The sequence below is a fragment of the Sorex fumeus genome, unplaced genomic scaffold, assembly GCF_029834395.1.
Source record: "Sorex fumeus unplaced genomic scaffold, SorFum_2.1 ptg000054l, whole genome shotgun sequence".
Lineage (NCBI taxonomy): Eukaryota > Metazoa > Chordata > Mammalia > Eulipotyphla > Soricidae > Sorex > Sorex fumeus.
The window spans coordinates 35,092,769-35,119,306 of NW_026606111.1; the positions used below are offsets into that span (position 1 = coordinate 35,092,769).

The 26,538-nt window shown below is 39.4% G+C and overlaps 1 protein-coding gene across 1 annotated transcript in view; it reads left to right on the plus strand.

The window, feature by feature from the left end:
- LOC130033670 (amine sulfotransferase-like) overlaps window positions 1-26,538 on the plus strand; it is a 35,986-nt gene that overhangs the window by 7,446 nt on the left and 2,002 nt on the right. The window contains exons 2-4 of the mRNA XM_056125464.1: window positions 14,027-14,235; window positions 17,685-17,811; window positions 18,604-18,698. Of these exons, the coding sequence (XP_055981439.1) occupies window positions 14,027-14,235; window positions 17,685-17,811; window positions 18,604-18,698 (431 nt within the window). The remainder of the gene's footprint in view (window positions 1-14,026; window positions 14,236-17,684; window positions 17,812-18,603; window positions 18,699-26,538) is intronic.

The following is a 26,538-nucleotide window of genomic DNA, read 5'->3' on the forward strand; positions in this document are numbered from 1 at the left end:
AAGCAAGCCAGGTTCAGAAAAGGATTCAGCATGATCGACGATATCCACACAGTGACAAAGCTCATTGAGCTTTCACGAAAGTTCAAGATGCTGCCCTGTCTAATGTTCATTCATTTAAAGAGGGCCTTTGATTCTTTTGAGACTGAAGTAGTCATCAACGCCCGAGTCAAACAGGGCTTTTAAACTCAATACTTCAGGATCCTCTATGAGCTGTATTATGGATTCACCACCAGGATCTCAACATTCTACAAGAAAGTGATCATCAATGTAAAGAGATGGGTGCAACACGGTGATACTATTTCACCAAAACTCTTCAGTGCCACCTCGAGAATATCATGGATGGACTAGAATTGGAAGGAATGGGAGTGAAGGTAGATGGTTGGCAACTACACCACCTCTGCTTTGCTGATGACATTGTTCTAATAACACCAAATATAAGGTAAGTTTTGGCACAAATGCTGACTGACTTCAACCATGAGAGTGGAAAGGTTGGACTGCAGATGAATCTAACCAAGATAATGTTCATGAGAAATGAACTAGTCCCTGATGTTCCATTTGCTCTCAACGAACCGAACTTCTCTGAATGCAGTAGTTATGTGTACCTAGGTGGAGACCTCAACATGATGAATGACCTGGCATCTGAGTTGCGCTGGAGGAAGAGAGAGGCTTGGAATGCCTTTAATAGCATCCAAGAAGCTGTTTAAAGGAAGATATGTCCAGCTCTGGACATATCTTTTTCAACTCCACCTTTCTTCCTGCACTAACAGACACCTCAGAGATCTGGGCCCTACAAAAACAGGATGAGAATGCTATTCAGGTATCCCAAAGAGGAATCGAAAAAAACTTTGCTTGGAAGATCACATTTTACTCAACTGAGAGAAGGAATTCGGAGTTCCAATTTCCATCCATGATCAAGAATCAATGATGCTGTCTTGTTTGCCAAGGCATCGAAAATCAGATGGACCTGACACGTAATCTGATTTAGAGATGACCTCCAGACTAGAGCCGTTACCAACTGGATTCACGGGAAGTCAAAAGAATGTGTGGCCTCTCACCTACGAGATATTCAGACTTCTTTGTCAAAACCCTGAATGAATGATTTGAGGCTCTTCATGTTCCTGGAGCGAGCAGATGCTATTGGGCTACAGTAGCAGTGACAGGGAGGAATGGAGACGTTATTGGTGCCTGCTCAAGTTAATGAGCAAGGGGAGGACAAGTGATACAAGTAGTATTTACACAAATGTCATTTTAAAATGTAACAAAGAGCTTAATATTAGATACCCACCATAAAGTATATCGAGGGAAACATAGGTAGAAATTAAATCAAATCTAGCTTCATCATAACATCAATTTAAGCTTCTGCACCACAACAAACAAATCAAAATGTTGATGACTAGAATAAAACAATTCCCACAGAACAGGAGAAATATTTATGCACAGCACTCATATGACAAAGAATTAATATCCAAGATATAAAAAAGCACATGTAAAACTTAGCAAAACACAGAGAAACATATACACAACACATTACATCAAAATATGGGGAAAAGAAGAGATGAGTAGATACATTTCAAAAGAAGACATACAGATGGGCACTAGTTGTATTAAATAAAATTGCCCGCAATTATGATCAAGAAAATGCTAATGAAAACAATAAAATAGCATCTCACAGGAGTGAGGTAGGTGCATACCAAAAGCCAAAGTGATCAGAGCTTGTTGGATGTAAAGGAAAACAGGAAGCCTCATCCACTGTTGATGGGAGTGCTGACTTGTCCAACCTTTTGGAAAACACTACTCAAAAAAATCATCATAAAAAGTCACTTGATCACTTGACTTCCCATTATTCGTCAATTTGCTCAAGCAGGCGCCAGTAACATCTCCATTTGTCCCTGTCACGTGCTAGTGTAGCCCAATGGCGTCTGTTTGCTCTAGGAACACGAAGAGCCTCAAACCGATCGTTCATAATCTTGATGAAGAAGTCTGACCATCTGGTAGGTGGGCGGCCACGTGGTCTTTTGACATCCTGTGAAATCCAGTCGGTAACAGCTCTAGTCTAGCGGTTGTCTTTAAAACTCATCACGTGACCAGCCCATCTGATTTTTGATGCCTTGGAAAACGAGACAGCATCCCTGATTCTTGATCGTTGATGGAGGTTGGAACTCCGGATTCTTTTTCTCATTTTAGTGAAACATGATATTCCAAGCATAGCTCTTTCAATTCCTCTTTGGGAGACCCGAATAGCAATTTTCGCCCTGTTTGCGTAGGGCCCAGGTCTCTGAGGTGTATATTAATGCATGAGGAACAGTGGAATCAAAGAAATGTGCCCAGAGCCAGAGGTTCTCCGTCCTCTTAGCTATTTCTTCAACACTCTTGAAGGCGTTTCAAGCCGCTCTCTTCCTCCTGAGCAGCTCAGGTGCCAGGTCATTTGTCATGTTGACTTCTCGACCTAGGTACACATAGCTGTTGCATTCAGAGATGGTCGTTCCATTGAGAACAAATGGGGCCTCAGAAATGAGCTGTTTCTCCACTTCCAAACAGTTTCTACGAAGCAAATATCACACTGATACCAAAAGCAGACAGAGATACCACAAAGAAAGAGAATTACAGGCCGATATCCCTGATGAACACAGATGCAAAGATCCTCAACAAACTACTAGCAAATAGAATCCAACTACTCATCAAAAAGATCATACACCATGACCAAGTAGGATTCATCCCAGGGATGCAAGGATGGTTCAACATTCGGAAATCAATCAACATAATCCACCATATCAACAAAAGAAAAGATAAAAAGCATATGATCATATCAATAGATGCAGAGAAAGCATTTGATAAGATCCAGCACCCCTTTATGATGAAAACCCTAGCCAAAATGGGTATAGAGGGGACCTTCCTCAACATAATTAAAGCCATCTACCACAAGCCTACAGCAAGCATCATCCTCAATGGGGAAAAACTGAGAGCCTTCCCTCTAAGATCAGGGACGAGACAGGGATGCCCACTCTCTCCACTGCTGTTCAATATAGTACTGGAAGTACTTGCAATAGCGATTAGGCAGGAAAAAGATATTAAGGGCATTCAGGTAGGAAAGGAAGAAATCAAGCTCTCACTATTCGCAGATGATATGATACTCTACTTAGAGAACCCAATAACTTCCACCAAAAAACTCTTAGAAACGATAGACTCGTATAGTAAAGTTGCAGGTTATAAAATCAATACCCAAAAGTCCATGGCTTTCCTATACGCAAACAGTGAGAGAGAAGAAAGCAACATGAAAAAAACAATCCCATTCACAATTGTGCCCCAGAAAATCAAGTACCTAGGAATCAGCTTAACTAAGGAAGTAAAGGACCTGTACAAAGAAAACTACAAAACGCTACTTCAGGAAATAAAAGAGGACATGAGGAAATGGAAAGATATCCCCTGCTCATGGGTCGGGAGACTTAACATTGTCAAAATGGCAATACTACCGAAAGCATTGTATAAATTCAATGCAATCCCTATAAGGATACCCATGACATTCTTCAAAGAAATCGAGCAAACACTCTTGAAATTTATATGGAACAATAAGCCCCCACGAATAGCTAAAGCAATTCTTGGGAAAAAGAAAATGGGAGGAATCAACCTCCCAAACTTCAAACTGTACTACAAAGCAGTAATAATTAAAACAGCATGGTACTGGAACAAAGGCAGAACTGCAGACCAATGGAACAGGGTTGAATACACTGACATCTCTCCTCAATCATATGCTCATCTAATCTTTGATAAAGGTGCAAGTAATGTGAAGTGGAGTAAGGAAAGCCTCTTTAATAAATTGTGTGGGCATCACTGGACGGCTACATGCAAAAAAATAGGCTCAGAACTCTGCCTAACACCATGTACAAAAGTAAGATCAAAATGGATTAAAAACCTCAACATCAGACCAGAAACCATAAGGTACATTGAAGATAAAGTTGGCAAAACCCTCCATGACATTGAAGCTAATGGTATCTTCAAAGATGCCACGCCACTGGCCGAGCAAGTGAAAACAGAGATAGATAAATGGGACTATCTTAAACTAAGAAGCTTCTGCACCTCCAAAGAAACAGTGACCAAAATACAAAGACAGTCTACAGAATGGGAAAGGATATTCACCGAATACACATCTGACAAGGGGTTGATATCCAGGATATACAAAATACTGGTTAAACTCCACAAGAAGAAAACATCCAACCCCATCCAAAAATGGGGCAATGAAATGAACAGAAACGTTCTCAAAGAAGAAATCCGAATGGCAAAAAAGCACATGAGAAAATGCTCTACATCATTAATCATCAGGGAGATGCAGATCAAAACCACAATGAGATACCATCTCACACCTCAGAGACTGGCCCACATTCAAAAGAACAAAAGCAACCGATGCTGGCGTGGATGTGGCGAGAAAGGGACACTCCTTCACTGTTGGTGGGAATGTCCACTGGTTCAGCCCTTCTGGAAAACAGTATGGACGATTCTCAAAAAATTAGAAATTGAGCTCCCATTTGACCCAGCAATACCACTCCTGGGAATATATCCCAGAGAGGCAAAAATGTATAGTCGAAGTGACATCTGCACTTGTTTGTTCATTGCAGCCCTCTTTACAATAGCCAGAAACTGGAAGAAACCTGAATGCCCAAGAACAGATGACTGGTTAAAGAAACTTTGGTACATCTACACAATGGAGTACTATGTAGCTCTTAGAAAAGATGAAGTCATGAAATTTACATACAAGTGGTACAATATGGAAAGTATCATGCTAAGCGAAATGAGTCAGAAAGAGAGGGATAGACATAGAAAGATTGCATTCATCTGGGGGATATAAAGTAACAAAGTATGAGATTAATACCCAAGAATAGCTGAGATCAGCACCAGGAGGATTACTCCATAACTTAGAGGCCAGCCGGGTATCCTAGAGGAAAGGGCTATTCAGATAGAGAAGGGAGCACCAAATAAAGGATGTTTGGAGGATCCTCCCAGGAGGGGAGATGCATGTCGAAAGTAGACTATGGACTGAACATGTTTGCCACTCAATGCCTCTTTTGCAGACCACAACACCCAAAAGGAGAGAGAGAACACAGGGGATTGCCCTGCCACAGAGACGGGGGGGTGGGGGGATGGGGGTGGGAGGGATATTATCCATGGTGGTGGAAAATGGGCACTGGTGGAGGGATGGGTGTCTGGTCATTGTATGGTTGAGGCCAGAGCACAAAAGATTGTAAATCTACAACTTTAAAAAAAATAAAATAAAATAAATGGGAAAAAAAAAATTGAAAAAAAAAAAAAAAAAGAAATGAGCTGTTTCTCATAAACATTGTCTTCGTAAGATTCAGCTGTAGTCTGACCTTTCCACACTCACAGTGGAAGTTGGCCAGCATTTGTTCAGCTTGGCTAAAGTTTGGTGCTATTAAAACAATGTCATCAGCAAATCGGAGGTGGTGTAGCTGCCGACCATCTATCTTCACTCCCATCCCTTCCCATTCCAGTCATAGCATGATATTCTCGAGGGTGGGACTGAAGAGTTTAGGTGCAATGGTATCACCCTGCCGAACCCCTCTCTTGACATCAATGATTACTTATTTGTAGAATGGTGAGATCCTGGTAGTGAATCCGTAATACAGCTCACATAGGATCTTGATGTATTGAGATTGTATGCCCTGATTGGCTAGGGCTTCAGTGACCGCTTCTGTCTCAACAGAATCAAAGGCCTTCTTTAAATCAAGGAACGTTTGACAGAGTGGCATCTTGAACTCCCGAGAAACCTCAATGAGCTTGGTTATCATGTGGATATGGTCAATCATGCTGAATCCTTTGTGGAACCCAGCTTGCTCGCATGATTGTCCTTCATCTAGTGTTCTGCCAATCCTATTCAGGATGACGCAAGTGAACAGCTTGTAGATGACATACAATAGGCAGATCGGGTAATAGTTGCCAATGTCATGGATGTCTCCCTTCTTGTACAGTAGTACAGTCCTGCTGGTTTTCCACTGGGACGAAAACTTGCATTCACACAGGTAGCATGTGAAGAGCCCAGCGTATTGATGAGTACTGATAGCAGGTTCTTCAGATATTCAGATCTGACCTTGTCTGGGCCAGGTGCTATTCATTTCTTTACTGATGAAATGGTGTGTCGGATTTCGGAAGGGAGAAATTGGGAACGACATATCAATCCTGTTGAATTTGGTATGTCGGCAGGTGGACATGGCTATCGAAGAGATTTGAGTAGAAGTCATGGATAATGTTCTCCATTGCTGTTCGGGAAGAATGTCCTAGTGGACGATTCCACAACGAAATAGACCACATCATATTCAATCAACGGTTTTGCCTGACCAATGTCGCTGTTGTCCCAAAATTCAAAACGAGATTGGACCACCATCTCCTTCATGCAAAATTCTACTTCTCAGAGCGGGGAGAAAGGGCTGCAAAGTTCAAAAAGAGAACTCCCAGAATGACCACCAACTGGAAGCTCTTTGGCACTATTGCGGCAACATGGGAAGATGCCATTGTTGACAACATTGACGAGGAATACTATCGACTGGTTCAGCACCTCCATGATTGTGCGAGAAACGCCAAGAGAGAGATAGCCACAAAAAAACACCTGTCTTCGAAAACTCTTGAGCTAATTCGCCACTGTGGTTTGGTGCATGCCTCAGGCAATCACAAGCGAACATCCTAGCTTACAAAGCAGTGCAGAGATGAGATCAAGGAAGACCTGAAATAGAGAAGAGTAGAAGTGATGGTAGATGTGGCAGAAGCCGGGAAAAGTATTACTAACGCCCACCTGTCCTTCGCCAACTACAAGACCAAGATGACTGCCCTCCGAAGTCCTGATGAAAAAGTAACTTAAAGTCAATTAAATACTGAATTAAGATGCAAGACTCTAAAACTCCTGGGAGAAAATACAGGCAGCATAGATCTCGATATATAACTGGTCCGGATGGGTACACTAATTAACTCTGCCTTATTTTAAAAGAAATACTACCTATACCTCTCAAGCTCTTTCAAAATACTCAAGAAACAGAAGTCACTTAAAACAATTTTCACGAAGCTAACACACCTTAATGCCAAAATCAAGGATGTTACTTTGAAAAAGGAAATTATACGTGATGTCCCTGATTAGCATTGATGGAGAGAGAGAGAGAGAGAGAGAGAGAGAGAGAGAGAGAGAGAGAGAGAGAGAGTGGAATCAGGGACTGGCGTCATAGTACGCCTAATACATAGGTTGATCAGAGTTGGGTCCTCAGCAGTGCTTAAGGTTCCTGAGTCCACTACAACTGATCCCTGAGTGTAGGACCAGGAACAAGCCATGAGCACTGCCAGGTATGGCTCCTAAACAAACAAAAAAGATATTTAGATTTCATGTCAGTGTCAGTGAGTGATCTCACTGTCTATACAAAATTCTCCAGAAGCTGAGCTCGTGAGATAGTACCCGTGTTAAGTTACTTGCTTGGCACTGAGTCACGGCCAACACTGGGTTTGATCTGTGGCACTTCATATGACTGTGTCAAGCTTCACTAGGAATGATCCCTGAGCACAGAGCTTAGAGTAAGTCCTAAACACAACTGGATTTGCCCCTTCCTCCCCCCAAAATTAAAAATCAAAACAACAGACTCTAAAATATGGAATAGAATAGAGATCTTTGGAAATCATATGAATAGAGTCAATTAAGCTATAAATACTAGCTGATAATATGCAAACAAGTAGAGGAATCTCTTTCATGAGGGCTGCTGGAAAACATAGTAGGCAAGGAAAACATGGTAGACAAATGTAAAAAAGTGAAAATTAACCATTTAGTTACCACAAAGAAAAAGTGACTTAAAATCAATTAAAGACTCAATGTAAGACATAAAGCTGTGAAACTCCTGGGAGAAAACACAGAAATCATGTTCCTTGATAAAGATCTGATGAAAAAATTTTAATCTCAAAACAAATGCCAAATAAACTGGCAGGATAACATTTTACATCAAATTATAAAAAAGGAACTCTGCATATCGAAGAAAGTAATCATTATTTGTCAATATTCAAATTCTTCCAGACTTAACGAGATACCACAAATTCAAGCTGTCACTGGCACATTTTGACAAATCTCCAGTGTTCTTTGAGTAGTTTTACATGTTAGAATATAATAAGACTTTATAAGATCACTTTTTCTTTCCTCCGTCTTTCCCTGCTCTGTAGCCAACAGTTTATCCTGACTCCACTTTGTTTTGTTGTTTGTTTTTCTACTTCTTTTTTTCTTTCTTTCTTTCTTTCTTTCTTTCTTTCTTTCTTTCTTTCTCTCTCTCTCTCTTCCTTTCTTTCTCTCTCCCTTCCTTTCTCCCTTTCTTTCTTTCTTTCTTTCTTTCTTTCTTTCTTTCTTTCTTTCTTTCTTATATTCTTTATTTATTACTATTTATTTGAAACAAAGAGTAAATCAACAAATTTTAACTAATGTGTAGTTTATAAAATTTAAGGCAAAACACAACGGTGATTTCTTCTTAACACTTGATCACTTTATCACTTGATAACCCGTTACTCATTGATTTGCTCCAGCCGGTGCCAGTAATGTCTCCATTCATCCCTGTCATGTGCTAGTGTAGCCCAATGGCGTCTTCTCAGTCTAGGAACACGGAGAGCCTCAAGCCGATCATTCAGGGTCTTGACGAAGAAATCTGACCATCTCATAGGTGGGCAGCCACGCGATCTTTTTACATCCTGTAGAATCCAGTCGGTAATGGCTCTAGTCCAGTGGTCATCTCTAAATCTCATTATGGGTCCAGCCCATCTGATTTTTGATACCTTGGCAAATGAGACAGCGTCCCTGATTCTTGAGCATTGACGGAGGTCGGAACTCTGGATTTTTTTCTCTCATTTGAGTGAAACGTGATTTTTGAAGCATAGCTCTTTCAATTCCTCTTTGGGAGACCCGAATAGCATTCTCATCCTGTTTTCATAGGGCCCAGGTCTCTGAGGTGTATGTTAATGCAGGAAGAACAGTGGAATCGAAGAGTTGTGCCAGAGCAGGAGGTTATTAATCCTCTTAGCTATTTCTTTGACGCTCTTAAAGGCATTCCAAGCCACTCTCTTCCTCCTGCGCAACTCAGTTGCCAGGTTATTCATCATGTAGACTTCTCGATCTAGGTATACGTAGATGTTGCATTCAGAGATGGTTATTCCGTTGAGAGTGAATGGAACGTCAGGAACAAGATTGTTTCTCATGAACCTTGTCTTTGTGAGATTCAGCTGTAATCTGACCTTTCCAAACTCACAATAGAAGTCGGTCAGTATTTGTGCAACTTGGCTGATGTTTGGTGTTGTTAGAACGATGTTATCAGCAAAGCAGAGGTGGTATAGTTGTCGACTATCTATCTTCAGTCCCATTCCTTCCCATTCCGGTCGTCACATGACATTCTCGAGGGTGGCACTGAAGAGTTTCGATGAAATAGTATAACCCCGTCAAACCCTTCTCTTGACATCGATGATCACTTCTTTGTAGAATGGTGAGATCCTGGTAGTGAATCCATAATACAGCTCATGGAGGATCCTGATGTATTGAGTTTGAATGCCCCGACTGGCTAGGGCTTCGATGACTGCATCCATCTCAACAGAATCAAAGGCCTTCTTTGAATCAATGAACGTTAGACAGAGTGGCATCTTGAACTCCCGAGAAATCTCAATGGGCTTGGTTATCGTGTGGATATGGTTGATGGTGCTGAATCCTTTTCAGAACCCAACTTGCTCGCATGGTTGTCCTTCATCTAGTGTTCTGCCAATCCTCTTCAGGATGACTCAAGTGAATAGCTTGTAGATGACAGACAATAAGCATTTTGGGCTATAGTTGCCAATGTTATTGCAGTCTCCCTTCTTGTGTAGTAGTACAGTCCTGCTGGTTTTCCATTCTTTTTAACAAAGAACCAATAAAATAATCTCATGTATTAACAACTTTTCTTTAAAAAATATGCACATAAAATATTCTCAATCAGTATCAGTATAGAAAGAATGATGTTTAGAAAACAAGCTCCTGACTTCTTATTTCTCTGACTTAATGCTACTACGTTATCCCAGCAGAAGTGGAGAAAACGTAATATGGCATGATTTTATGTGCTAAGTGTTCTCAACTACCTTATTTCTTGAGGCTCTTAAGAAAAAAAAACATATAGTGAATTGATACAAAGTAAGAAGAAAAGGAAACTATTGTAGGATAAATTTCACCTTCAGTTACTTTTTTCTTTTTCTTTCTCCTTTTTCTTTTCTTTTCTTTCTTTCTTTCTTTTTTTTTTTTTGGCCACCTCCTGGCGATGTACAGGAGTTACTTCTGGTTCATGCACTCAGAAATTACTCCTGGTGGTGCTCAGGGGACCATATGGGATGCTGGGAATCAAACCCAGGTCAGCCATGTGCAAGGTCAACGCCATACCTGCTGTGCTATGCTCTAGCACCTAGCCTTTAGATATTTACTATAGATCATTACAGATCTGGAGAGAAAGGTCAGGAATAAAGTGCTAATCTTTTCATGACTGAAGTTGGATTGATCCCAGGTACTGTATATGGTTCCTGAGCACTGCTGGTTGTGGCTTCAACTCAGTGGTTGGTGGTGGCTCCCAGTAGAAAAACAGACCATTAAAGAAACACTTAAAGGGGGGCTTTGTGGGCCGTCCCCCACGCCCCACCGAGGTCGCCAGCTGCCCCCCACGAGCGGCTCTCCGGCACAGCCACGGCCCCGGAGGCACAAGGACTTAGCACAGAGAACCAGCCGCTTGGAGCAGAAAAGCAAATGGACTTGTGTTGATCCGCGCCACCAAGCCTGCCCGGAGGGGGAAGGGCGTTGACCGGCCCGCCCGCTCCTCTCTGGAAAGAAAGATGGCGGCCACACGGGAGCCTTGTGGAAAGCAGGTTTGAGCCGGGCTCGGGGGAGCGGCGGGGACCTCATGGGAAGGGGGGCTTTGTGGGCCGTCCTCCACGCCCCACCGAGGTCGCCAGCTGCCCCCCACGAGCGGCTCTCCGGCACGGCCACGGCCCCGGAGGCACAAGGACTTAGCACAGAGAACCAGCCGCTTGGAGCAGAAAAGCAAATGGACTTGTGTTGATCCGCGCCACCAAGCCTGCCCGGAGGGGGAAGGGCGTTGACCGGCCCGCCCGCTCCTCTCTGGAAAGAGAGATGGCGGCCGCACGGGAGCCTTGTGGAAAGCAGGTTTGAGCCGGGCTCGGGGGAGCGGCGGGGACCTCATGGGAAGGGGGGCTTTGTGGGCCGTCCCCCACGCCCCACCGAGGTCGTCAGCTGCCCCCCACGAGCGGCTCTCCGGCACGGCCACGACTCCAGGGCACAGAAACCAATCTCTTAACTAGCTAACTTTTAATAGAAATTCTTCCAGGGCCAATAAGTAAAATAGCAGAAATTCAAAACCATTTTTTATCAAAACCATCATTTTATTCTTAAACCAAGTTGTAGAAAGCAAATCATTTCACAACGCTGTTTCAGCATGTCTGATGGGGGGGGGGGGGGGGTCGTAAACTCTAAAGAATAATTGTGCATCTTCTATCGAAATAATCTATCTAGTCAAAGTAGATAGAGTATTAACTAGAACTCATCTGCCTCACAAGAATTGGGAGGGGTGGGAGGTGGGGGTCTATTGGGGTTCGGGGTTAAAAATGAGTATTGGTAAAGGGAAATGTGTTCGGTATCTACATGACTGAGACCTAAACCCGAAAGCTCTGTAACTTTTCCCACAGTGATTCAATAAATAAATAAATTATTTAAAAAAAAAAAAAGAAACACTTAAAATATTTTAAAAGCATTTTCTAAGTTATGGAAAATTTTCTAAGTTATGGAAATTTTTAAATTTTTAAATTTAAGTTTTAAATTTAATTTTTAAATTTTTAAATTTTTAAATTTAAGTTATGGAAATTTTTTAATTTTCTAAGTTATGGAAAATTACATGGAAAAAAAGAACTAACATTCACAGTAACTATGTGAACTTATATTCGTTTGCTATAGAAATGAAGAAAGTAATGCTACTGTAGAAAACAGATCAATACTGTTCTTTTCACTGTAGTGTTATTACAGAGCATTCTATTTAGAGAGAATCTGCAAATTATCTGATATGCAAATAGTCTCTTAAGCATTAGTTTTCATAAAAATGCATAATAAAATCATAAATTATGAACTAAACTGCTAAACTGTTTATTTTAATAATCTACTCTCTTGGATTTATTTATTTCAGGTTATGTCACTTACCCAAAAATGATTTATAATCTTAATACATAATTCTATCTGAAATAAGATATGGCTTAAAAATGTATAACCTTTAAATAACCATTCAACTAAATCCTTTTAATACTTGTGAAGAACTGTGAATTGAAAGGATTAAAATATGTACATTGGGACAAAATTATGTGCTAAGTAGAAACCTGAGAACAATTATCAAAGAGCAGATTATGTGGGCAGCAGATGACAAAAGAATGAATGCAAAGTCCAGTAGATATTTTAGGACCTTTCCTGTCCTCCCGTTGTTCATCGATTTGCTCGAGCAGGCCCAGTAACGTCTCCATCTTGAGTCTTGTTGTTACTGTGTTTGGCATATAGGATACGTCACAGGTAGCTTGCCAGGCTCTGCCCTGTGGGCGAGATACTCTTGGTAGCTTGCCAGGCTCTCCGAGAGGGGCGGAGGAATCGAACTCGGGTCTACCATGTTGGCTGCATGCAAGGCAAACGCTCTACCCGCTGTGCTATCGCTCCAGCCCTATTTTAGGACAGGTTTGAGAAAAATGCCAATTATTGCAGAACTCTTTCAAACTGGTTGAAGGCCAGAGAGATAGTAGAGTGGGAAAGGAGCTTGCCTTGAATGCTCTTGACCCGGTGCAATCCTGTTATCAGATATGGTACCCTGAGTGACCCCTGAGTGTAAAGATAATCAGCAATCTGAGAGCAGTGTAAAATAATATAATAACCAACTCTCATGCCCAAAGAATTTGTTTTAATTTTCAGTGCATTTTTTTTATTTCTTGCATAGTTGCCAAAGTTCAGTATTATGACTACACTTTACCCACAGTGGTTATATTACAACTACTGATACCTTTTTTGTTCTGGAATAGCACATCAATAGATTACTAGGCTTCTATGTACTTCACAATGTGTTACTTAATATGTTAATCCAAGGCTACTAAGAGCACGAAAGAAATTAAAAGCTCCAAGTACTTTAGAGATGTGTGGCATTTAAAATGACATTTATTATTAAACATTAATTTTCAAGCTTGTTATTCAAGCTCATATTATCTCTTGAACAAAAATTTCACTTGCTTGTCTCTGTGTTTCTTTGCTTGCTTATTTCCATTCTGGAAATGCCTGTGTTCTCCAACATGCACTTCACTTTTCTTTCACCTCACATTCGCTTAATAAGTTTCAATAAAAACTTTCTTTTTTTAACCAAAAAAAGGCAGCCGAAGACCTCCAGGACCAGCCACCACCATGCTGAGACCACTCTCCGCACACATGAAGGTACTGGCAGAGGGACAAAGCCACGCGGGTTCCGGGGCTGAGACCTCCAAGCCTACTCGGATTGGAGTCGAGCATCTTCCACCCAGATCCTCCAAATTCCAGTAGGCGGGGGTCACACCCACCACCTGGCCCCCTGGCGCCGTGTAATCCCATCAGCGGCCAAGACTCAGAGACTATAAAATCCAGATCCCGGACATCTTATCAGAATTTTTTTTTATGACATCTTATTGTCTCATTCCTACTTTGGACAAACTTGCAGGCTATCGAATGTAGCCTGCCCACAGGGTAGAGTCTGGCAAACTCCCTGTGGTGTACCAAATATGCCAAATACCAGTAACAATGATGGGTCTCATTCTCCTAAAGAGCCTTGAATATAATCTCAGGGCTAGGATGAAAGAGACGTTACTGGGGCCTGCTCGAGGCAATCGAAGAATAACAGGATGATGAAATGAAAAAATGAAATTTTAACCAAAAAATAATGAAATAAATAAAAATTAAAAAGAACTCAGAGTTGAAAATGATTCCTTATTTTCACAGGTACCATCTGGACTCAGCAGATATTAAGTTTGATTTATTTTGAAACACATCATAAACAAACTGAAAATTTGGAAACACTTGACCGAGTTCCCTTTCTAGAATATAACATATGCAAGATGGACTTTACCAAGAGACCATCCCCTTGCATATTCTGTTCTCATGTGCCATATTATTTAGTACCAAATGATCTCAAGAACAAAAAAGCTAAAGTATGTCTTGGAAATAGCTTTTAGCACAAACAAAAAAAAAACCTGCAAGTCTCGTTTTTCCTCTATTCATCCAAATCCTTTAAAAATTATTATTACATGTCTTTAATAAGATGTCTTATACCGTAAATTTAATATTAATTTTAATTTATTAATATTAACATTAATATTTATTAATATTAATATTTATTAATATTATTTTAATTAATTAATATCATCAACATTAATTTAATTAATTAAATTAATACTAATTTAATTAAATTAATATTATTAACATTTAAATTTAAAATTTAAATTGATATTCTTATTAATTAAATTAATATTGATTTAATTAATTTATTAATATTAATATTAATATTTTGCTCGAGCGGGCCCAGTAACGTCTCCATTGGAGACTTTGTTGTTACTGTGTCTGGCATATCGAATACTCTTGGTAGCTTGCCGGGCTCTCCGAGAGGGGCGGAGGAATCGAACTCGGGTCGGCCGTGTTGGCCACTTGTAAGGCGAACGCCCTACCCGCTGTGCTATCGCTCCAGCCCGAGCAAATCGACGATCAACGGGAGGGCCTTTACCTTTACCTTTTAATATTAATATTATAAATTTTATTAATATTAATATTTATTAATATTAATTTATTTAATAACATGTTTTATACCGTAGGGGCTAGCAGATGGTACAGGGGTTAGTTGCTTGACTTAATGCCAGTGCCACATGATTTCCCAAGGAAAACTGCATGGAGATTACTGCAGGCCACTGATTCTTGAGTAATGCTGTATGCTCAGGCCCCTGCATTAAACTGGTGGCCTGGTGGACTAATAATGTCTGGAATAGATCCTCTGTCTTCTGTAGAATCATTTGGAAGACCCCAAATATAAATAAAATCAATGTGAAATTTTAAGTAATTATATTATGTCACCACACAGATTTTTTTTGCTTTGTAATTCTAAACCACGTAGCAAATTTTTAAATGTAAGCTCATAAAATCATATTTTAAATGTTTAGGAGGATTTATATGGAAATAAAATATTTAAGGAATATTGTTGGGCAACACTTGTGCAAAAGTAGTAGCAGCAATATTTCTACATTTATTTCCAATGAAATATTTTCCTAAAAGAGGACTTTTCAGTTTAAAGTTTCCAAAGATCTTTAGTATTATGTTCGTAGGTATTATTACTGTCTTCATAATCTAACAATTTATGCTTTATCAAACAACATTTAAGAATATTTGTTTCTTCACATATTCTCCAATGATTGACATTAGCAATAATTTGTGTATCTTTTAGTTTCAGTAAATTAGAATGTGATTTTTATAGTTTTCTAAACTTTTAAGTGTTGTTTCTGCTTCTGTACCAGTTTTCTTTAGCTTATCTTTCACTTTATGGTTTTTAGAAGCATTTCAATGATGCTTCTATTTTGGGTTGGAGTGATAGCACAGCAGTAGGGCATTTGCCTTGAGCGCAACCTACCAAGCCGGGTTCATTTCCTCCCGAAGAGCCCAACGAGCTATCAAGTGTATCTCGCTCACAAGGCAAAGTTTGGCAAGCTACCTGTGACGTATTCAATATGCCAAACACAGTAACAAGGAGTCTCACGTTGTTACTGGGCCCGCTAGAGCAAATAGATGAACAATGGGAGCACCGTGCTACTGTGCTACCGTGTTTTGTTTAGAGATTATGTAGACTTCTTATTTCTAAACTGTCTTTACTGTGTTGCTTGTAAACTCAGTCTATTAATCTTATTTTCATACCTTTCAGATTTTGTGTATTGCTGGATAATACTTCCCCCATCATAATAGTTATACAATTTCTCCAGTTCTGTCTATACATGTTCATTATATACATAGTTTTCTTTTTTAAATAAAATTATAATTTGTTTAATGCTGCATTTTATTTAAAATATGGTTGTTGCATGTTATTTTCAAGAACCTCAGCATATAATTTAGATAATTTTTGGCACTGTTTTTGAAATCTACCTTTTTACATAATAAAGTTTCCATAGCCTCTCCCTTTGAATTTCCAATATTGAAACCAATTTTTCTATTTCCGTAGTTGAAATCTATAGAAAAATATAATGGTGGTGATAAAAAAATATTTTCCATTAAGCCTTTACTTTAGTATTTTTAGCATTTTTTCTTGCTTTTTTAAAATTGACTTTAGGAACACATATGCTGGTAATTTCCTTACTCTTTTTTCTGTTGAAGTTTACTTTTATTTTTGATTTTGCTCTGTTTCCAGAAAAAACCCTAATGTGAAATGACTTTTTTCTTTTTGCAACTATAAAGAAAACCAACATTTCACCCATTATAATCTTGAATGCAATAAGATTTACTAATAATTTAGTCTCTTTCTACTTATGGATTAACTCCTAACTGCACGTAGTACTTATTTTGGCACACTGCGAAAAAATTTTGTAATTTGCTCAATAATTTGTTATGAAAACATATTAAAAATTTAATTGGGTAAATTTATAAGACATTTTGGAATTATAATTTCCTAGCCCTTATGACCCAAGAATATAATAGCAAATCCACAAAGTATATGCATATTTTTAAAACAAAGAATTTGTACCAGTTTTTCATGAAACAAGGGTTATATAAATACGCTGCTGTATTGGAGGTTCTTTCAGGGTCAGGGGAATGAGGCCCGTTATTATTACTGCTTTTGGCATATCGAATATGCCCCTGGTAGCTTACCAGGGTCAGAATAATTTGTTATTTAGTAAAAATTTTTCTTGATTGGGAAATACTTCACCAAGAAAAAGGAAAATAACTTTAATATCAGTTTTATTTACTTTCTTAAATACTTAAACCATTTGTAGTTTTTAATAGTATGGTTATTTTTATCTATTTTATTTGAGTAGATTATTTTTTAAACCATCCTTTTTTGTTTCTTTGCTTTTTGGGTCATAGCTGGTGGTGCCCAGGACTTACTCCTGGCTCTGTACTCAGAAGGGGGATTTAGGAAACAGATTGGGTAACAGAGATTGAACCCAGGTTGGACATATGAAAGACACTCACGCTAACCACTATAAAATCTATACTATCTCTTCAGCCCTTTTTGTATCTTTTAATTAGTTTTTGCTTTGGTCACTGTTCTCAATGAAACTTTGCATATTAAATCTCACTTAATTTTCATGGTGGGAAATTTTACTACATGATTAATTTTCTATGTTAATAAAATTCATATAAATAATTTCACTTTTTGAAATTTATCCTATCTTCTTGTAGGTATGAAGTGATATTTGTATATATATTTGATTTTGTCTTTAAAATAGTACAAACTATTGACAATATAAATTACCATGATTTAAATAAATGAAATAAATGATTATGATAATGATTATAATAATGAAATAAATGATTATGCATTGATATCATGATGTGTTATTTAGGTGTTTAAGAAATCGTGCATAAGTCAAGAATTGCTAAAATTATTTCATCCTTCCTCCTACAGATTGTGTACATCTACAGAAACCCCAAGGATGTTATTACCTCATATTTTCATTTTTCAAATTTAGCTGGGCTATTAGAAGGATATGAAAATATGGACATTTTCATGCATAATTTTCTAGATGGAAAAGGTAAAGAATTTATTTAGTTTTAGCCAAATTTGCAAATTTGAGGAAAATATTTTGTAAGATAGAGAAGTTTACGTGAAAGGTGGAATGCATCTGTTGCTACCTCAGAGAATTTAACCTGCCACCTCATGATTTTTATCATCATCTCCTTATGATGGAGATTTTCGATGTTGCAATATCATGTGCTGCTGAAGTAGTATTTTGACTAGATCATAAGAGAGATTCCCATGAACTTGGGATCCTAACTATTTAGAGCAAAAGCTAGAAGCATATGTTTCTGCATAGCTATGTATAGAATTATTTATAGAATTATTTGTAGAATTATTTGTAGCTTGTCCTCTTCATGTGCAGGAATCATATGGCATGTGGTATCTCCACTCTACTACAGAGAGCAGAATGATGCACAAGCTTGTGGAATGTAGAACTGGGATGACACTCATTTAGAAGATTATATTCAGGTTCTGTTTCATTATGGATAGCTGAAGTTGTTATCACAGATTTAAAAATAAACAAAGGTAAAAATAATGAGGAGTTTGAATGTGGAAGAAGTAATACAAGGATGCTGCTAAATCTAAAGAAAATGTCAAAGCCTGTTCTTTGGGCTTACTGTTTTTCACTGGTTTTTCACAAAAAGAGTAGCTAACAAAAGTTGGTTTTAATTAATTCATATTATTCTTTCCCCAGACTTCATTTTAGAAGGAAGCACGGTTGTCAAGAGGTGTGAACTTTCTTTAGAAAGCTTTCTGCTAAAAAAAAAGAAGCAACAAACTTACCTTGCTACTTATTTCCTCACAGTTGTAGGAAGCATTTGGTTTGATCACGTTAAAGACTGGTATGAACACAGACATAAATTTAATATTCTGTTTTTGTCATATGAGGAGATGAGGAAGGTAAGAGAAGTATCTTTACTATATGTTTCTTTGAAACCTTTCTTATCTTTGTATCAATGAACGACTTTTTTTTGTTATAGTCATATAAATAGCCCTTTTTTGTGTACTAATTTCCTGCTCAGACCTCAATTTTTGATCTTTGCAAGGATTTTCTTCTCACTACATAGTTATATTTTGTGATTCACGTTTATGTAGAGTTAGAACAAAACTACAGGCTTACATTTCTAAGACAGCAGTTTAATAAATTTAAATAAGAGCGAGGGCACTCTGGAGCACAAGGGCAAAAAGTTACTAAGATATGACTGATTTGCCAGAGGAGATTTTGTGTACTGTGAATAAAATCTTGGTTTTAAAAAACCTATTATTTCTATTTTTCTTGTATTTAGACTCTGTGATTTACATAGTTATTTACATGGGTTTTAGGCACACAATGTTCCCATCTCCACTCCACCACCCGCTTCCCTATCCCATTAGCACGTACTCCAGATTACATCTCACTCAAAGTCTCACTCCTTGACAGTATCACTGTATCACTGTCATCCCATTGTTCATTGATTTCCTCGAGCAGGCACCAGTAATGTCTTCATCCATCCTAGCTCTGAGATTTTAGCAAGTGCCACATTGGAGGCACTTTCAGGGTCGGGAGAATGAGACTCATCATTGTTACTGGGTTTTGGCATATCAAATACACCACGGGGAGCTTGTCAGACTCTGCCCTGTGGGCCAGATACTCACTCACGGTAGCCTGCTGGATTCTCCGAGGGTGAGAACTAGACAAGACCTGGGAGCTTGGTTTTATAGTCTCTGGATCTTGGCCGTTGAGGTGATTACATGGTGCTGCGGGCAGTTGGTGGGTGTAACTGTCTAGCTACTGGAAGATGGGGGATCTGGGTGAAGGAGGCCCAGTTACAATCCGAGCAGGCTTGGGGATCTCACCCCCCCGATCCTGAACACCTGGGTTCCTATGCCAGTTCCTTCACGCATGAGGCTTGTCTGAGCATGTGGAGAGTGGTCATAAGGATGACTGTGGCTGTGTTACTAAATTATAATATGTTCAATATTTTATTATCGAAGAAAATGCATTTGATCATTTTCTTAATTGTAAACAAAATAATTTCGGTATGTTTTTATTCAAGTAGATTATATTAAAATATACTCTAGTGTATAAAATCTTCTTTGACCTGGATCTGCGCGGGACGGGCACGGAGGCCTAGCTCTGGGCAACAAAGCTGAACAGCTCCAATTCCAAACAGGTACAGCCCGCCCCCAAGGGCCTGGGATCCTCTCTGGGCATGCGCAGCTAGATCCAGCTCCTAGAAAGCCAGTTTTCAACCCCTGATCTGCGCGGGACGGGCACGGAGGCCCAGCTCTGGGCAACAAAGCTGAACGGCTCCAATTCCAAACAGGAGACGTTCCCAACTCCTCGCCCAGTGCCAGGGACTCTTTCCAGAGCCGCGGCCGCTAATGCGACCACAAAATATTTTCCCACTATGTATGCCATAGGAACCATAAGCTACCTTCTTAGATGGAAACTTCTCTATTTTAGCTCAGCCACTAGAAACACAGTAGCCAATAACTCATAAGCCTATCTGAACTCACACTGCATATCAAGCAGAATAGTAACAGTGAACGTGAAGGACTAAACCACACCTCTCACAATGGTAAAGCAACGCAAAAGCCCACCAAACTTTCATATTGAAGAGTCTAGGCCAGATGACACAAACAGTACTGTAGTGTTAGACAACCTCTCTGACAAGGAATTCAGAAGGGAGCTACTTAGGATGCATAGGGAATTAAAAGAAACAATGGAAAGCAATGCCAATAGAAGACAAGAGGATCTGAAGGCAGAAATGAGGAAAATGCAATCAGAAATGTCAGACTGAAAAATCTCGTAGGCGAATTGAAAAGCTCAGTGGAAGGCCTCAGCAGCAGAGTAAGAGCTGCTGAGAACAGAATCAGTGAGCTCGAAGATGAAGTTCAGAGACTCTCCAGAAAAGAGCAGAAAATGGAAAAGAGACTCACAATTCGGGAACAGATGGCAAGAGAAGATCGTGATGAAGCCAAGAGGGGTAACATAAGAATTATTGGAGTCCCAGAGGGACAGGAAGAAAACCTTGATGAAGAAGAAACTATCAAAGACATCATTGCAACAACGTTTCCAGAGCTGAAGAAAACTTGTGACCACATTCAGGAGGCCAGAAGGGTACCAGCTAGAAGAAATCCGAATAAAAATACCCCAAGACACATTCTGATCAAAATGACCAAAACCTTAGACAGAGACAAAATTCTGAAAGCAGCAAGATCGAAGAAAGAAATCTCTTACAAAGGAGCATCCTTAAAATTCACAGCTGATTTTTCTGATGAAACCCTCATGGCCCGAAAACAGTGGTGGGACATAGTGAAAAAACTCAATGAAATAAATGCCTCCCCAAAAATACTTTTCCCAGCAAGACTCTCATTCATAATAGAAGGAACAACACACAGTTTCACAGACAAACAACAGCTCAGGAACTTCATAGACTCAAAACCATGGTTAAACAAGAACAACTAAATGGGCTACTTTAAGGCAAGAAAGGCCCCTCAAATACACCAAATTTTAACAGAACAATGGGACAAAATCCCATAACAATAATCTCTCTCAATGTCAATGGGCTAAATGAACCAATTAAAAGAAATAGAGTGGCAGGATGGATTAGAAAATTGAGCCCAACATTCTGCTGGCTGCAAGAAACACATCTCAATAGTCAAAGCAAACACAGACTCAGAGTCAAAGGCTGGAAAACAATCCTACAGGCAAACAGCTCCCATAAAAAAGCTGGGGTAGCCATCCTTATATCAGACCACATCGATTTCAGAGTGAGGAAGGTCATAAGAGACAGTGAAGGCCATTACTTATTGATCAGAGGATCTGTACAACAGGAAGAACTTACAATAATAAATGTATATGCACCTAATGAGAGACCAGCAAAGTACTTAAAACAACTACTCATAGATTTGGAAAAAGACATCAATAGCAACACAATACTAGTGGGAGACTTCAACACTGCTTTGTAACCTCTTGATAGATCAACCAGACTCAAGCTTAGCAAGGACATACTTCATTTGAGGGAAACAATGGAAGAAAGGGACTTAGTAGATATATACAGGACACTTCATCCACAAAAAGCTGAATACACATTCTTCTCAAGCGTACATGGAACATTCTCCAAGATAGACCACATGCTGAGCCACAAAACATGCCTCCATAAAATTAAGAAGGTAGAGATTGTATCAACAATCTTCTCAGACCATAATGCGCTGAAATTAGAAGTAAATCACACACAAAAACAGAAAACTAAATCAAACACCTGGAAATTAAACAGTGCACTATTGAACAACGAGTGGATTAGACAGGAAATCAAAGAGGAAATCAAAAGATTCCTAGAAACGAATGAAAATGAGAACACGAGTTACCAAAACTTATGGGACACAGCAAAGGCTGTGTTAAGAGGAAAGTTTATAGCTCTACAAGCATTCCTCAGGAAGGAGGAACGAGCACACATAAGTAACCTAACCTCACAGCTTAAGAGCTTGGAGAAGGACCAAAAAAAGGAGCACAACCCGAACAGGAGAAAGGAAATAATAAAACTCAGAGCAGAGATTAACGAGATGGAAACCCAAAAAACAATCCGAAAGATCAATGAAACCAAAAGCTGGTTCTTTGAGAAAATTAACAAGATCGATAAGCCTCTAGAAAAACTCACAAAGAAAGGGAGAGAGAAAACCCTAATAAACCGAATCAGAAATGAAAAGGGGGTCATTAGAACAGAAACCACAGAAATTCAGAGGATCCTCAGGGAGTACTTTGAGAAGCTTTATGCCACAGAACATCAAAACCTCGAGGAAATGGATAAATTCCTAGACTCCTACAGACTCCCAAGGCTGAACCAAGAAGACCTGGAATACCTGAACAGACCTATCACCATCAAGGAAATTGAAATGGTAATAAAAAGTGTCCCCAAGCACAAAAGTCCTGGCCCGGATGGATTCACTAGTGAATTCTTCCAAATCTTTGAAGAGGACTTACTCCCAGTGCTCTTTAAGCTTTTCCACGAAATTGAAATATCAAAAACACTTCCAAACAGTTTCTAAGAAGCAAATATCTCACTGACACCAAAAGCAGACAGAGATACCACAAAGAAAGAGAATTACAGGCCGATATCCCTGATGAACACAGATGCAAAGATCCTCAACAAACTACTAGCAAATAGAATCCAACTACTCATCAAAAAGATCATACACCATGACCAAGTAGGATTCATCCCAGGGATGCAAGGGTGGTTTAACATTCGAAAATCAATCATATAATCCATCATATCAACAAAAGAAAAGATAAAAAGCATATGATTATATCAATAGATGCAAAGAAAGCATTTGACAAGATCCAGCACCCCTTTATGATGAAAACCCTAGCCAAAATGGGTATAGAGGGGACCTTCCTCAACATAATTAAAGCCATCTACCACAAGCCTACAGCAAGCATCATCCTCAATGGGGAAAAACTGAGATCCTTCCCTCTAAGATCAGGGACGAGACAGGGATGCCCACTCTCTCCACTTCTGTTCAATATAGTACTGGAAGTACTTGCAATAGCGATTAGGCAAGAAAAAGATATTAAGGGCATTCAGGTAGGAAAGGAAGAAATCAAGCTCTCACTATTCGCAGATGATATGATGCTCTACTTAGAGAACCCAATAACTTCCACCAAAAAACTCCTAGAAACAATAGACTCGTATAGTAAAGTTGCAGGTTATAAAATCAATACCCAAAAGTCCATGGCTTTCCTATACGCAAACAGTGAGAGAGAAGAAAGCAACATAAAAAAACAATCCCGTTCACAATTGTGCCCCAGAAAATCAAGTACCTAGAAATCAGCTTAACTAAGGAAGTAAAGGACCTGTACAAAGAAAACTACAAAACGCTACTTCAGGAAAAAAAAGAGGACATGAGGAAATGGAAAGATATCCCCTGCTCATGGGTCGGGAGACTTAACATTGTCAAAATGGCAATACTACCGAAAGCATTGTATAAATTCAATGCAATCCCTATAAGGATACCCAAGACATTCTTCAAAGAAATGGAGCAAACACTCTTGAAATTTATATGGAACAATAAGCCCCCACGAATAGCTAAAGCAATTCTTGGGAAAAAGAAAATGGGAGGAATCAATCTCCCGAACTTCAAACTGTACTACAAAGCAGTAATAATTAAAACAGCATGGTACTGGAACAATGGCAGAACTGCAGACCAATGGAACAGGGTTGAATACACTGACATCTCCCCTCAATCATATGATCATCTAATCTTTGATAAAGGTGCAAGTAATGTGAAGTGGAGTAAGAAAAGCCTCTTTAATGAATTATGTTGGCATCACTGGATGGCTACATGCAAAAAAATAGGCTCAGAACTCTGCCTAACACCATGTACAAAAGTAAGATCAAAATGGATTAAAGACCTCAACATCAGACCAGAAACCATAAGGTACATTGAAGATAAATTTGGCAAAACCCTCCATGACATTGAAGCTAATGGTATCTTCAAAGATGCCACGCCACTGGCCGAGCAAGTGAAAACAGAGATAGATAAATGGGACTATCTTAAACTAAGAAGCTTCTGCACCTCCAAAGAAACAGTGACCAAAATACAAAGACAGTCTACAGAATGGGAAAGGATATTCACCGAATACACATCTGACAAGGGGTTGATATCCAGGATATACAAAATACTGGTTAAACTCCACAAGAAGAAAACATCCAACCACATCCAAAAATGGGGCAATGAAATGAACAGAAACTTTCTCAAAGAAGAAATCCAAATGGCAAAAAAGCACATGAGAAAATGCTCTACATCATTAATCATCAGGGAGATGCAGATCAAAACCACAATGAGATACCATCTCACACCTCAGAGACTGGCCCACATTCAAAAGAACAAAAGCAACCAATGCTGGCGTGGATGTGGCGAGAAAGGGACACTCCTTCACTGTTGGTGGGAATGTCCACTGGTTCAGCCCTTCTGGACAACAGTATGGACGATTCTCAAAAAATTAGAAATTGAGCTCCCATTTGACCCAGCAATACCACTCCTGGGAATATATCCCAGAGAGGCAAAAATGTATAGTCGAAGTGACATCTGCACTTGTTTATTCATTGCAGCACTCTTTACAATAGCCAGAAACTGGAAGAAACCTGAATGCCCAAGAACAGATGACTGGTTAAAGAAACTTTGGTACATCTACACAATGGAGTACTATGTAGCCATTAGAAAAGATGAAGTCATGAAATTTATATACAAGTGGTACAATATGGAAAGTATCATGCTAAGCGAAATGAGTCAGAAAGAGAGGGATAGACATAGAAAGATTGCATTCATCTGGGGGATATAAAGTAACAAAGTATGAGATTAATACCCAAGAATAGCTGAGATCAGCACCAGGAGGATTACCCCATAACTTAGAGGCCAGCCGGGTATCCTAGAGGAAAGGGCAGTTCAGATAGAGAAGGGAGCACCAAATAAAGGATGTTTGGAGGATCCTCCCAGGAGGGGAGATGCATGTCGAAAGTAGACTCTGGACTGAACATGTTTGCCACTCAATGCCTCTTTTGCAGACCACAACACCCAAACGGAGAGAGAGAACACAGGGGATTGCCCTGCCACAGAGGCAGGGAGGGATGGGGGATGGGGGTGGGAGGGATATTATCCATGGTGGTGAAAAACGGGCACTGGTGGAGGGATGGGTATCAGATCATTGTATAATTGAAACCCAAGCACAAAAAAAATTGTAAATCTACAACTGTAAAAAAATAAAAAAAAATTAGAAATTGAGCTCCCATTTGACCCAGCAATACCACTCCTGGGAATATATCCCAGAGAGGCAAAAATGTATAGTCGAAGTGACATCTGCACTTATTTGTTCATTGCAGCACTCTTTACAATAGCCAGAAACTGGAAGAAACCTGAATGCCCAAGAACAGATGACTGGTTAAAGAAACTTTGGTACATCTACACAATGGAGTACTATGTAGCTCTTAGAAAAGATGAAGTCATGAAATTTATATACAAGTGGTACAATATGGAAAGTATCATGCTAAGCGAAATGAGTCAGAAAGAGAGGGATAGACATAGAAAGATTGCATTCCTCTGGGGGATATAAAGTAACAAAGTATGAGATTAATACCCAAGAATAGCTGAGATCAGCACCAGGAGGATTACCCCATAACTTAGAGGCCAGCCGGGTATCCTAGAGGAAAGGGCAGTTCAGATAGAGAAGGGAGCACCAAATAAAGGGTGTTTGGAGGATCCTCCCAGGAGGGGAGATGCATGTCGAAAGTAGACTATGGACTGAACATGTTTGCCACTCAATGCCTCTTTTGCAGACCACAACACCCAAAAGGAGAGAGAGAACACAGGGGATTGCCCTGCCACAGAGGCAGGGGGGTATGGGGGGATGGGGGTGGGGGGATATTATCCATGGTGGTGGAAAATGGGCACTGGTGGAGGGATGGGTATCTGATCATTGTATAATCGAAACCCAAGCACAAAAAATTGTAAATCTACAACTGTAAAAAAAAAAGATACAATAAAAAATATACATGTGGTTACACAAATAATGCAGTTAAATTATAGCAATGATTAAAAATACAACACTTTCAAAAAATATCTTCTTTGACCTGAGATATTGTCAATTTGTATGGATTTATTGGAACATCATCCTTTTGTAATTCAAGAAAGACATGTAGCTATTTTAGTTTTTTTCTTATTAAATTTTAACTCAGTAAATAGAGGTAGCATATGTTTACAG